Source organism: Ascaphus truei, chromosome 8 (genome assembly GCF_040206685.1).
Source record: "Ascaphus truei isolate aAscTru1 chromosome 8, aAscTru1.hap1, whole genome shotgun sequence".
NCBI classification, from domain to species: Eukaryota; Metazoa; Chordata; class Amphibia; order Anura; family Ascaphidae; genus Ascaphus; species Ascaphus truei.
In genome coordinates this window covers 84,481,867-84,496,573 of record NC_134490.1, presented here as the reverse complement: position 1 = coordinate 84,496,573, position 14,707 = coordinate 84,481,867, and the positions used below count along the sequence as shown (strand labels likewise).

Here is a 14,707-nt window from a genome sequence, read left to right as displayed (position 1 = left end):
ACTGATCCCTGAGGGTGGCGAAGGAAAGAACCCTGGACTTGTCCATGTCCATAACATCAACCATCCTATGGATCCCCCTTAATCTGCATGCTTCAAAGACTGACCCACTCATGTCTGGGGAAAACTCTGGGTTAAAAAATAGTGGTGTCATCCCAGACCTATCAAAACAAAGCTTCGAGCTCTTTTTATTTTTGTTCCACAAGCTCAGGTTGTGCTATATCGAGGGTAAACAACCACCTGCTTTTCTTTGGGAAATCTTAGGGGACGACAGAATTTATCATATTTCCAAGGGGCCAGCAGTTCTGCTTCCAGTTCCACCCATCTTTTACCTGCTATGTCTGAGTGCCAGGCTAGTATCTGTCTAAATTGAGCTGTTTTATAGTAGGAGAGTATGCACAGTAAAGCTAGCCCTCCCTTCAGTCTGGACTGGCTGAGAATGGACCTGGCCACTCTAGGGCTCTTATTATTCCAAATAAAAGACTTTATATGGGATTGTAAATCTTGAAGTTCTCGTGGTGGGACCGGAATGGGGAGAGTGAGGAATAGGTATAACATTCTTGGAAGAGGATTCATCTTAATTGAGTTAATTCTGCCAATCCAGGAAATATTATGATTGGACCATCGAACCAGGTAATTTGAGAGACCTGAGGAAGGGCTGGGAAATTAGCGTTATACAGAGATGAATAGTCGTTTGTCAGGAAAATACCTAGATACTTCAGAGCTTTACTCCACCACTTAGAATCAAAGTTTACCGAGATTAGTTTGACTGTTGTTTTAGGCAGATTGATATTTAGTGCCTCGGATTTATTGCCATTAATTTTAAAACCGGAGAGTCTATTAAAGATTTCAAGTTCCTGGAACAGGTTCGGGAGAGATATAAGTGGCTTAGCCAGTGTCAGAAGTGCGACATCCGCGAACAATGCTATTTTGTATTGTTTGCCCCAAACTGGGATACGCTCTATGTTGGGATTGTTTCAATTTGCTTTATTTTGTACACTAACCTCATGTGGCACCATATCAAAAGCCTTTGCAAAATCTAAGTAGACAACATCAATTACATTACCCTACTCTAAATGCCTACTTACCTCCTCAAAGAAATTAAAAAGGTTTGTTTGGCCCGACTTATCCTTCATAAAGTCATGCAAAACAAAATGGCTTTGATTGACCCCGCTGATCACGGGAGAATAGGAGCGGCAGAAGGGATAATCATCGTTGGGGATATCGTAATATTCCATGGATAGCGCGTACTGTACTTTTCTTCATAAAGACATGCCATTACTAATAATTTTGTTATCCATTGTTATCCATTAGATATTCCTAAATATTATCCTGTACTAAACCTTCAAGTAGCTTCCCCACTATTGATGTCACGCTCCAACAATGCTTGAATCAGCTCCCATTTAGTCCTCCCCAGTGTAAGAATACTTCTCTCACATGGAGACATCAGGGACTTTTGTACACAGCAGTCATTTTTACACAAACGTGTGCCAAAAAAACAAGGAGTAGAAGAAAAGGTCTACTGTATACAGTAAGAACACCCAGTAATGTCTTTGGGGACCGAGCTGTGCTCTGTCCCTGTTCAGCTTGTGCTGCAGGCACAAACAAAAGCACTAAGATTCAAATAATAACAAAGAAAAGTAATATCCTGTGTGTGTCAGAAAGGGGATATCATACAACTGGATGCCCAGATGTCCTACTCGCTTCCCTGCAGGGCACTACAAACTGGCACTGACACCCCCAAACTACACCACTGGAATTCATTTAAAAGGGCTTACTACTAATAAGGCCGCTGCCATGCTACGAACGCCGGCACGCGTGGCTCTAACAAAATGCAGGCGATTTATGTGGCCGTCCATGGAGCGCGCGTGCAACGGAGCAGCAGACACAAAATTTTTGATTTGTTTGTGCGATAGCCGGGTCACATGCGCGGTTCAGCCAAAGAGGGCGAACCGCTCACGTGACAGCACGGCCACGCTTCGCCGTTGTGCACGTCATACAAATCAAACTACAGGCGTGCACTCCGTCACGCGCCTACTATATCCGAGGCCTAAGAAGAAATTGGTTCCCCTTTCTAGCAGGGAAATACACATTAAAAAAACACCGGATTTGGGGCGTGCGCTTGATGTCAATGCGGGTGCACGCAGGCGGAGGGAGCTCCGTGTACCCCGCCGGAAAATTTAATAAAACCCCCTGATCGCCGCACAGATCGATCCCGCGGGACACCCTATCAGCCGGGGGAACTAGTGGGGATGTCCCAAAAGAAAAAACGACAAAGTCGGGGATCCCAGATCTCTCCCGCTTCAGCCGCATAATTTTTTTGCTATAAAGATGGCGATGCTAAGCTGAGCGCACGGGAGCGCGCCTGCAATTGTAAACAAAGGAGAGAGGCAAGTTGCGGGACCTGAGTGGGATATCTCCAACAGAAAAGCAACATTAAGGAACCTGACAGAGGCCACAGCAGGTGAGGAGCTGCTACTAGCAGAGAGCTGACTATGGCAGAGGGAGACACACTGATTACTAAGCAGGACCTCCAGAACATGCTTCCAGAAATAAAAGCAGGTTTTCAGTCAGCTCTGGATAGAGCTGTGAAGGAATTTAAAACAGAAGTCTCTTTACTGGCTAAAAGAACTACGGAGCTTGAAAATAAGATGGGCATTTCCCTACAAAACCAGGTTAATACTGATGATGAGGTCCTGTGTCTCAATGATGAGATAAGAGCTATGGAGGGATGGAATGGACAATATGGAGAACAGGGAGCGAAGGCAGAATTTACGAATCAGTCATGTCCCTGAGTCAGTGTCCACAGAAGTCCTCCAGCCCTATCTTAAGAGACTGCTTACGTCAATTGACTCTCAGCTACATGATGGCGACCTTGAGATGGATAGAACTCAGAACCCTTGGGTCCGAGATTTGATGACCCCAAAAGAAGCAGAAATGTGGCCCTAAGACTTCACCAATATGCAACCAAGGAAAGGATTTTAAAAGGCTGCAGAAACAGGAGGCTCAATTGAATTGGAAAACAACTCCATCCAGATCTTCCAGAATCTGTCCAGGATGACAATTGAGGAGAGGGATCCAATCAGTGATGGCGGAAATCCAGGAAAAGGGTACAGTATTCGCTACCGGTGGGCCTTTCCATTCCGCCTTGTAGTTACCTCGAAGAATCAGCATCTTTTCTGTCGGCGTTGGGTCTGGCCCCCATGGACAGATCGGGTCAGCACCAAAGACCTCGAGATGACAACACAGGTGATGATTGGCTGAGGGTGCAGTTACCCAGAGATAAAAGGTTTAAGACCACCTGTGCCTTTGAGGGACGCTTGTCGAATCACTCTCCTGCGGTTCTCTAGAACTTTGGAAGGCTTAACTGGAATCCATGGCTGTCTTCTCCAAATTGACATTCCGTCTACCAACGACGACTGGAAGAAGTCTACGCTGGACCTATAATTGTTTACTTCCCCTCTGTTTTTCCCCTTCTTTATTCCTTATAACTTTTGTAGGGACTGTTTCATCAGAGACTTGGAGTTGACGTCTATATCTTGAAAGCTGGTCTGCTGATCGGTGGAATAAAAACAACGCCTGTGCTGTTAGCGAGCCCTGGCTACAGCACGTGTGCAGGTGCAATCAAGGGACTGAGAAGATAGTAAGGCAGGGTGTGTGGGGTGGGTAGAAGCCCTGTATGCCCGACGTCAGATCGCCCCCAGTAGGGCCATGCCAGCCAGTCCGAGTAGGGTCTGGCCGCAAATTTGGGATGAGTGGCTGGTTACACATCTTTCTTTATAGTTACATTTTTGTTTTTGGGGTTTTTTTTGTTGGTATCCAAGTTCCCGGAGGGGGAAGTTACCTTCATTTCTTTTTCCTACTCCCACCTGTTCACCACAATTAATCTTTTCTGTTCACAACTTTCAAAATGAGAGACACGACATTGGAAATGACTAGTCAAGCGCCATTGAAGTTAGTATCCCTGAATATTAAAGGCCTTAATAGCAATAGCACAGATTATAGGGCCTCTTACGTGGTCAGACCACGCCCCCGTGGCGATCTTGTTCGATCCCTCATTTGGTAGGATTCGATCATTCCGTTGGAAGATGAGTGTCTCACTATTGAATTAGCCAGAGATTAGTACTCAAATTGGAGTCGCTTAGAAATTACTTCCATATTAATAACGGATCTGTAGAAACAGCAGTATTATGGGAGGCACATAAGGCCACGATCAGAGGACAGCTCGTTTCAATAGCAACGCATAGAAAGAGGATAAAAATAGAGAAACAAAAAATTCTAACGGAAAATAGTGCAGTTAGAACAGTCACACACACAAAAAAAATCCATCGAGGAAAGTCTATAAAATGTTAAGTCAGGCAAGAGTAGAACTCAACAGCTTTCACTTAGAGGAGGTAGAGAAGGACCTGAAGTGGACTAAACAGATGTATTATGATAAAAAGGAGATGAGGCAGACCATTTGCTGGCAAATAAACTCAGAGGGATTAGGTTGAGAACTTTGGTCCCTGCCATTAGAATGAAAGGAGAGGTGACATACAATCCCTCTAAAATAGCAGAGGAATTTGCTTAATTCTATACGGACCTCTATGATCTAAATCAGGGGAGCGCAAACTTTTTGTGCTGCACCCCCCGGTCTCTCTCCCCCCGGCTCTCGCGCGGCGTGGGCGTGTGACGTCAGGTCACATGGTGCTGCGGCGTCTATTGACGCCGCGTTGCCATGGCAACGCAACACAGACGGCTGAATCCCGGTAAGTAAACAGTTGCAGGGACCTCACGCGGTTCCCCGGCATTTAATTTAAATGCCGGGGGAAGAGCGCGGGGCCTCTGCAACTGCCCGCGCCCCCCCAGCACAATCTCCCGCCCCCTCTGGGGGTCGCGCCCCCCACTTTGCGCACCGCTGATCTAGATAACTCAGCCCCAAATTCTAGAATCCTGGACCTGTTCCAGATAGAAGTAGAAAAAATTGGGAGGAGCGCACGAACCAAATGGAGCAGGAAAGGACCCAAAGTCAAAATATAAAAAAGGGTACTTTAATGTGTCATGAGACCCATCCAACGCGTTTTGAACGTCGCAGCGTTCTTTATCCTTTCGTTGACATTCGAAACGCGTTGGATGGGTCTCATGACAAAGTACCCTTTTTATATTTTGACTTTGGGTCCTTTCCTGCTCCATTTGTTTGTGCACTCCTCCCAATTTTTTCTACTTCTGCTATCACCATTGGAAGCTGCACAGCCAGTCAGCCACACCAAGGAAAAGTGAGTACTTTTACCAACTGAGGGGAACCTGCCAATGAGATTGATCGTGGGTGGGCTTGTACTACCCACCACCTGTCTTCAGGAGGACTCTACCCATTATTGTTGTTGTATTATCACTACTCTATATTTGTGATTACGGATTTCCTTTGGATGGTGGTCCTGGCATTATATCATTATTGGCCTGGCATTTGAGCGCTCTTGCCATCTCTCTATCCTGTCCCAGATAGAGGATTATCTTAGAGAGTGCAATCGTCCGAAACTGACAGAGGAAGATCATAACATTTTAAATGCAAAAATAACTCAGAGCTGGCAAGGGCGGTTAGCTCATTGAAGTCGTCAAAGGCCCCTGGCCCAGATGGTTTTTCAAAGTTGTACTATAAAAACGTTATAGGAATCCCAGGACAATGTTTATTAGATTTAACGATTTTCTTAGCGGAAAACAAATCCCCTCAGATGACGAAAGCCAATATAGTGGTGATTTCTAAAGAGGGTAAAAACCCTCTATGTTGTGGTAGCAACAGGCCAATTTCACTGCTTAATACAGATTTCAAATGTATAGTAAAATTCTGGCTAACAGGTTGAACCCAATACTTCCTAGATTAATCCATTATGATCAAATGGGCTTTGTGAGCGATCGCCAGGCATCGAGCAACACAAGGAAAACAATAAATGTGTTTGAACAGGTTCATGAATCCAAAGTGAAGGCAGTGTTGTTGAGTCTGGATGCGGGGAAGGCGTTTGATAGGATAAAAATGGGAGTTTCTGGATAAAACGTTTAAGGCATTTGGGTCCTCGGGGGTCTTTTTACAGGGGGTCCGTGCCCTTTATTAGACACCGACAGCCACTCTGAAAATCCCAGAAAGGGAGAGGAACCTAATAATTAAGATTGGAACTAGACAGGGGTGCTCCCTTTCTCCTCTTCTTTTTGCCCTGACACATGAGCCTCTTGCGGCTACAATCAGAGCCTCCCCAAATAGACAAGGGATTAAAATAAAAGATGAGTGCTATAAAATATCACTTTGCGGATGATATAATTCTTACTATATCTAACCTCTGGTTATCTAACCCTCTGGTGTCCCTTCCAAATTTACAATCCACCCTTTATGGATTCGGAGATCAGGATATAAAGACAATAGGAAAGTCGGAAGCGTTAAATCCAACATCAATGGAAAGGGAGGTCGAGGTTCTTAAAGGCCACTGGCTACAAGTGGAAAAAGACCCATTTTAAATATCTGGGGATACACCTCACTAGAGACTACAATTCACAATATAAATAGAACTACCCTGAGCTTTTGTCTAAGATAAGAAAAGAGCTACAAGCCTGGAATTCCCATAGTAATCAATTGGTTAGGGCATATAACTGGGGTTAAGATGAATATCCTCCCCAGACTTCTGTACAATTCCCCGACATTACCAATACCGGTCCCGCATACAAATATAAAAGAAATTCAAAAATCGAATAATGCAATTTATTTGGACTCAAACAACCAAGAGTAGCCAGATCAATTATGTTGGAGACTAAGGAAGGAGGTGGTTTGGTAGGACCAAATATTTAAAAATATTATATAGCCGCTCACTTGGGACAGATGGTGTACTGGCACTCCCCGGGAAGGACTTATGCTTGGTTAGGCATGAAGTGCTCACTGAAAAGCCCGGTCGGTTTGCCTTCTTTGCTATGGTCGGGCCCCGGGGTTGGTTCTGGGAGACAATCTGACCCAATGGTAATCGGATTCACCCAAAAAATCTGGCAGCTAGCAAAAAAGAAATAGAAAGTTATGTCAACTCCATCCAGACTTACGCCCCTGTTTGGTAACCCAGGGTTTCTGCCAGGATTCCAGGAACCTGGAGACAGAGAGGAATTCTGGAGTCGGGAGATCTATTAGAAAAAGACAAGCTGATGTCTTTTGAGAAATTGATGTGAAAATATGGTCTACCTCTAACTGAGATGTTCAAATATATACAGGTCCAACAGGGTTTCTATGTGGAGGAATTCCCTAGATACACACTATTCGAAGATCTGTGCAAAACAAAAAAATACCAAAAGGGTCTGATCTCATCTCAATATCAGGGTTTAATCCATAAATATATGGATCAGTGGGCTCTGGACTTCCAGACTGAAATAACAAGAGAGGACTGGGGAGATATTTGGGATAATGCAGGTAAAACCTCAATATGTACAGTAACGAAAGGGAATATTTCCAAAATTCTGCTACGTTATTACACTCCCAAAAAGGTTCAAGCAAATGTTTCCGGAGTCTACTGATATGCGCTAGACCCCCTATTTGGTGGTTCTGTCCAGTAATGCAGATATATTGGAGGACAGTTTTGAAATTGATAGAAGATGTGACGGGGATTAAGATGCCGTTAGACCCAGTGTTAATTATTCTGGCTAGACCCAAGGATGATGTGACAGTCAAATTGATACTGCATATCCTAACGGCGGCCAGATGCGCTGTAGCAGCAGTGTGGAAGAAGACACTCCCGTCCTCCAGAAGAGAGATCATCAGAAGGGTTAATGATGTTCAACTAATGGAGAGACACCTCATTTCTGAATCATACCCCAAGAAAGTTTGATAGTATGGGAACCCTGGGATGTGGGATAAAAATATAATTTTAATGGAAAGGAGGATCTGGGGGTGGGAATATGGATGTCGTTTATAAAATGGCGTCTGTGTGGTAATGTGACTGTTGATGACTGTAAGAATTTTGTTACAAAATGGTCGTTTCCCCCTTTTTTCCCCTTCCCATTTAATATTTAAAAACCTCAATAAAAATATAAGTTTAAAAAAAAAAAAAAAAAAAAAAAGAAGGAGGATACAGAATTTAGCCAATTGTATCCGAATGAGAAAGAAATCCCTTCAAACCTAATGGGTTCAGTTAGAGCTCAACCACAGTGTTATCCGGTATTTTACCAACCGGCAAGCTTTAATATCCGGAATTTCTGATATATTCCTATACAAATCTTCAATGTAGTAACTGGAATCCCTCCTGAAGCTATTCGTCACTTTCAGACCACTCCAAGTATTTCCGAGTGCAGTCGGATGTTTTAGGCCGTATTATCCCTACTTGATATGGAAGTACCTGTATACCGTATGTTACTATGTATTGTAATTCTTTGAAAATCCGTACTACAGGTATGGTACACCTCTTAGTTAACCGGAATCGTTGCTTAACCGGCACATGCCAGATAAAGCTTTTACTGTACTTCTATTCAATCTAAAATGTGTTATTGGAATTTAAAAGAAACAAATACAAAATTACACCCAGTACATAGGGTTAGATAGTTCTAAATAAGAGCTTATACTTGGCCATATGAAGTAGTCGTAAAAAGAAGCTCAGGTGTTTTGAAATGAAGTAGGTCATGTGTTAAAGATAGGAGAACACACAAAGTGTTCTCCCAGGTACAGCAGATTTTCTACGTGTCAGACCCAAACCTTTATCCACAATTTCAGTTTTCATCTTGTGAGAGCCCGGACCTTCGGTCAGGCCTATAGGGCGTATCTTGACAGTCATCAATCACTTCTCCTGACCAAGGACACTTATGACCTGAAGTCTTCGAAGTGAACAATTCCTTATTTTCCAATGTAATCAAATTGTATACAAATACTTAACTCTCTCCCTGTAGTTAACACATTCCTGGTACCCGCATTATCATATACTAAATTACCTATCAAACGTATGCATATGCAATATACTGGACCCCTTGTTAACATTAAGGGTACAATAGATTTTTTGATTTGCAATTCTACAAAAAAAATTTTACATTAGAATGACCGAAAACATTCCAAGTTAAAAGACTTCTACATTACATCAAGACTTGAACAGAACAAGTATTATTTTAATCCATGTAAGTCTGTAATGCTAAAGAATACGGTCCTTTCACAAACCTTCGAAGGTCTGGTCTCCTTGGGGTTTTACAACTTGTCTTTGAAGCTTACAACGCATCTTCCCCAATAGCACTGTTAAGTACAGTACCTGTGACCCATCACACTGACCATCCTGTCATTTTCATACAAAACCGTTAGGTAATGTTGGTTCGTGAACAAACTATCTCCTCGTTTGATGGAATCGAGTCCTCTGGAGATGGACAGTGCTATTTTTAAGCTCCGGCGACCCTTTAGTTCCCAAGATACTTATCCGTTTACTTGCTGGTGTTCAAAGATGTTGCCCACGGTCATCCAGTAAGAATACGCAACGTCGTTTCTCCGATGACGTAGTAGCTTCCTATTGACTCCGCAAACCCGCAGCCATTTTGTTTTCCCTAGTGGGAGCAGAAACACCTGCAACTAAATGGACAAGCATTCTGGTTGCTGGGAGGGTGGGGTCACGGGAGCTAAATATAGTGCAGCGGAGGTCCAGCCCCCCTGGTTCAATCTATGGTTAAAAAATAAAGACAAAAACAGGGGTAGGCAGAACTGCTACTTTAAACAACTCAGAGGCATGATTTGCCACGTGGGCTATCAGTCCCAGCAGTTTTATTAGTCACGGAATGAATGCACTGGAAGCCGCTTAAACCCCAGTTCCAGCTGTGCGACCAAGTCAGTTTTATTTCCCCATGCCTTGCATGGGAAAGTTAGACTGTACTCCATTTAGGGCAGCTATTTATTTTGCCAGTAATTATTCTGTGATGCTTAACCAAGAACACTGGCAAATGAACAGACAAGAAGAAAAGAAAAGAAAAAACCCAATGAACTCCATACTGTATGTGTATGCAATATTCATTGCTACAGTGCACATGCAGAAATCAATATTCTTTCAGTTCCATTGTAACGTTGATGCATGGAACGCTGAAAGCACAGCATTGTTCAAGCACTCATGTGTTATCCCATTTGCTTTGGGACTTTAAAATGTGCATTTCCTCTTGGGGGTTCCAATAAAGCAAAATAAACTAAAATATATATATCTTTTATCAGGAGTCAGTCTGGGATTGATAAGACAGCTGTGGTCTGTGGAAAGCAATCAGCAATACCAGTCCCCGTGGAAATGTTGCTGTGTGTTATGCACAGTGACCCTTGGTTGGGATTATTACCTGCACCTCTGGCTTTATCCCAAATCACCACTTGCAGTTTACTGGGCAGCTCCTTCCTCAGCAGGTAAGCACACAGGCTTCCTGTCAGCCCAGCGCCAACGATTAACACCCTGGACATTGTAAGTGGGTGAATACAGAGCCGGGCCGGAGATCAGTGATCAGCCTGTGCCGGAGATCAGTGTCTGTGCTGGAGATCAGTGTCTGTGCTGGAGATCTGTGCCTGTGCCTGTGCCTGTGCCTGTGCCTGTGCCGGAGATCAGTGATCAGCCTGTGCCGGAGATCAGTGTCTGTGCTGGAGATCAGTGTCTGTGCTGGAGATCAGTGTCTGTGCTGGAGATCAGTGCCTCTGCCTGTGCTCTGTGCCTGTGCTGGAGATCAGTGCCTGTGCCTGTGCTGGAGATCAGTGCCTGTGCCTGTGCTGGAGATCAGTGATCAGCCTGTGCCTGTGCCTGTGCCTGTGCTAGAGATCAGTGTCTGTGCCTGTGCTGGAGAGTGCTAGAGATCAGTGTCTGTGCCTGTGCTGGAGATCAGTGCCTGTGCCTGTGCTGGAGATCAGTGATCAGCCTGTGCCTGTGCCTGTGCCTGTGCCTGTGCCTGTGCCTGTGCCTGTGCCTGTGCCTGTGCCTGTGCTGGAGATCAGTGCCTGTGCCTGTGCTGGAGATCAGTGCCTGTGCCTGTGCTCTGCGCCTGCCTGCGACCTCTGCACTGCAGCGTGACAGCTGCTGGCCAATGACAGCTTATCCCCCCGGGTTAAAGGCAGCAGCAGCAGCCAGTGAGCTGTTAAAGGTGCAGTCCCACTTGGAACCAAATTGAACAGTTGGGGTCAGACTGAGACAGCTAGTATTTTTGACAAATACAGCATTTAACCCCTTCATATGCCAATGCCATAGGCCCCATGGCATTGAAGGGGTTAAATACAGTACTTTTTTTTTATACCGGTATTTATCCGTGCCTGTGTATCTATTCCCATATGGCATAGGGCAAGGGCAGTGCTTCCCAACTCCAGTCCTCAAGTACCCCCAACAGGAAATCCCAGCTTCAGCACAGCTGGCTGTCATTTTGATTGAGGCACTTGTGCTGAAGCAGGGATATCCTTAAAACCTGACCTGTTGGGGGTACTTGAGGACTAGCGTTGGGAATCACTGGCATAGGGGCAATGCTGCAGACTGGATTCCCGCGGGGCCCAGGACTAAAGCTCTGCAAAGGCTCCCTCCCCCCTGTGTCGGCATTCTTGCGATCCCCCCCATTTCACACCTCACGAGCCCCCTTCTCTACCCCCCCCCCCTCTTCCCATGTATTTCTCTCCACCCGTCTCTCCTTTTACCCCCCTCCTCCGTCTCTCTCTTCCTCACTGCTTCTTAGACACCCTCTCACTCTCCCCAATCCCGCTCCCTCAATCCTCCCCTCCTCACACTCATTCCCTCCTGACCACACACACACACAACCCCCCCCCCATAATAATTACCCCTCCACAATACCCCCCCAAAATACAATCCACATACATACTTTCACTAATCCCCTCCCCCCCCCCCCCAAATACATATTTACACTAACCCCACCACCACCAACAAATACATACACAGCAGCTGCGGGCCTCTCTCATGCGGTGGCTGTGGGGGGCCGGCGCTGGAAGTTGGACCCGGCCCTAATTGTCCGACTGCTGGGCCTCTGGTTGCAGCCGTGTCCCGGCTCTCCCACGCTGACGCGGGCCTCCCTCACTCTCCCGCGCTGGGCCTCTCACGCCGACGTCAGAAGCTGGGCACTGAGAAATACAGTCTAAGAACAGTACAGACACACTTATATGTGTGTAACCGGTGTTCCCCCACTGACTCACTGCTACCCTGTGTTGTGGTGCTCACCTGCAGGTTTACAGAAGGGCCTGAGCTTCCGCCGAAGTTAAGCTGCGTCCATAGAGGGTACAGTCGTGCGGAGGCTGAGGGAAAGCACCCTTCCCTGGCCTTCTTACACGCGCGGTCCGGGGGCGTGTTTATGGACGGGCCAGTGACGTCACGGAGCTGGTTCGCCCTCATTTAAACAGGAAAGCACCAACCAGGAGGGGTAGACAGAATGACATCACCGGATAGCAGGAGACTGATAGGAGGAGCCCGGATTGGACTCAGGTGAGAGGCAGACAATGATCCTCCTCTGATTGGCTGTCGTGCGGCGCGCGCGCGTAGGTGGCGCACGGAGCGGGCACGTCATTGATGGACGTGGACGCAGCACGACCGCGCCGGGGGCGCGCCTCCGTGGATGCACTACTCCGCGTGCATGGAGGTTGAGTTGCGTGCACACCGCTGACATCATCGCATGATGCGTCCAAGGGGCGGAGTCTAGCAGCGATCCTCACAGTATGATTGTAAGCACTTATGCAGTACTAACATAACGATCATAGTCACTACACGAGTGTTGTCTGATTTTAACATCCAATATTTTATATTAATTTGTTACAATTAAACTAATTTTAATTACTTCATATATCATCATCAGTGATTGAGTGCTTAGAAACTAGGTTTCCTGTTTTTTTTTTTTAACCAAACTTAAGTAAACATAAGCGTAACATATACACACTAAAACATTAATTACATACACATACATGTGCTCATGCACATAGCAATGTGATCCCACTGACTCCAGCCCAGGAGTCCTCAGTGACAGTCTGCCCTGCCAAGGGCACCCTGTGTGTCTCGCCACTATTGGTGCACCGGCGGGGCCCTTGAAGAGTTGGGAGTAGCATACGGTGACCAGATGTCCCGGTTCGCCAGGACAGTCCCGGTTATTAATGAGGTGTCCTCCCGGGTTTGGGTGGGTAGGAAGAGAGCGGGGGTTGGAGGAGATGCCAGCTGCGGTGCTGATCACATGCTGCAGCTTCTGGGCAGCAGGTGGCGCTGCAGAGCACTCCTGCTCTGAGCTGCTCCCGTCCCCGCGTCAGGCCCCGTGACAACACGGGTGACGCGTCACATCCCAAGAGACCACGCACCGGCACCGTATCATCAAGAGCACGTGAGGGTTAACCATAATTTCACTCTAAACCCAGGATCACCTGCACCTGCGGCTCACTCCGCCTCCGCCCTGCCATTGGGCGCCAGCTACCGAGTGGGTGTTTCTCCTTAATCTCCAGCAGCTGCTTGCTACCTCTCCATTGAGCCTCAGCCATTTATATGCTCAGCCAACCCTCTGGCAAATTGGCTGAGCATAAGTTTTGTCCTGAACGTAGTGCTTACCTAAAAAAAACTCTGTTGCCTTGTCCTGTTGCCTTGCGCATTCTGTTCTTCTTTGTTCCTCAGTATTTGACCATGGCTTGTACCTTGGCCCCCGACTTCTCTCTACCTCGACCTCGGCTTGTATCTGGACCTCTACCATCTCCGCTCCTTGATCCCGGCTATCCTCTACGACCATCTGACCTCTCCAACCCCTGACCGCGGTGAGTATTACGACTACCCTCACTTCTCCAGCCCTGACCCGACTACACGACTACCACTCTGCACTCCGGATGCACTCACATGGCTGGAGGTTGGTTTATAGTAACATCCCCACCTCAGCCTCGAGGTCCCATCCTGTTTGTGGTGAACACCCGTTACACCTTCATCCTACCTTCAGGGTCTCTGATGCGATATACGGGAATCCCAGGCAGCTTGGAATCCACTTCAAAGGGGATGTCTCTCCACCTGTCAGCCAGTTTATACTTTCCTGGTATTCCCAGATTCCAAAGTAGAACCTTGTCTCCAGATCTGAGTTCTCGGTAGCGCACGTTACAGTCATACCGTCACTTGTTGTTCTGATTCAGCTTGGCAGTGATTTCTCCAACCAACTGGCTCTCTTTCAACCTTTGAACATACTGATAATGAGTGGTGTTATGCACTTCATCCGTGGACACCCCCAAGCGAATATCAACTGTCAATCTAGCTTTTCTACCGAACATCATGAAGTAAGGAGAAAACCCAGTGGACTCATATCGAGTACAGTTGTAGGCATGGACAAGGTGTTCTTCATGCTTGCTCCCACTCTTTTTTTTTCAGAATCCTTCAAAGTACCCAGCATGTCAGGCAGGGTTCTATTAAATCTTTCAGGCAGGGTATCACCTTCCGGTGATAAGGGGGAGTATGGGATTTCTCAATTCTGAGTAGCTTCAACAGAACTTTTATGAGCCTGCTCTTGAAGTCTTGACCCTGATTAGAATGCATTCTGTTGGGAAGCCCATAGTGAATGAAGTATTTTCCCCACAGTACTTTTGCTCTCTGAACTTTGGTGGGAATCCTTATCCTATACTATCTTTACACAAAACACTTGCATACCATTTACAGTGAGATACCACATCTGGGTCTCCTCCAGGGATCTCACTTCCAGAAGTTTCCCCCCTGCTATGTACAGTATATGCCAACTTGACTTCACTGTATCCAGACAGAAGAGGTGGGGCTTAACTACTGCT

At 46.3% G+C, this 14,707-nt stretch overlaps 1 protein-coding gene across 6 annotated transcripts in view; it reads right to left on the bottom strand.

Moving 5' to 3' along the window:
* Positions 1-12,710, bottom strand: part of RNLS (renalase, FAD dependent amine oxidase) — a 188,990-nt gene extending 176,280 nt beyond the window's left edge. The window contains exons 1-2 of one of the 6 annotated variants that reach the window (XM_075612898.1): positions 12,141-12,710; positions 11,861-12,036 (exon numbers count right to left, since the gene is read on the bottom strand). Coding sequence is in view for 4 of the 6 variants with exons in the window: in XM_075612895.1 (XP_075469010.1) it covers positions 10,282-10,399 (118 nt within the window). In the remaining 2 variants the exon portion in view is untranslated. Of the gene's footprint in view, positions 1-6,829; positions 6,929-10,281; positions 10,982-11,860; positions 12,037-12,140 lie in introns of those variants that run through there. The other 5 variants (XM_075612895.1, XM_075612897.1, XM_075612894.1 and 2 more) reach the window with 5 other exon arrangements.
* Positions 12,711-14,707: the final 1,997 nt, after the last annotated feature.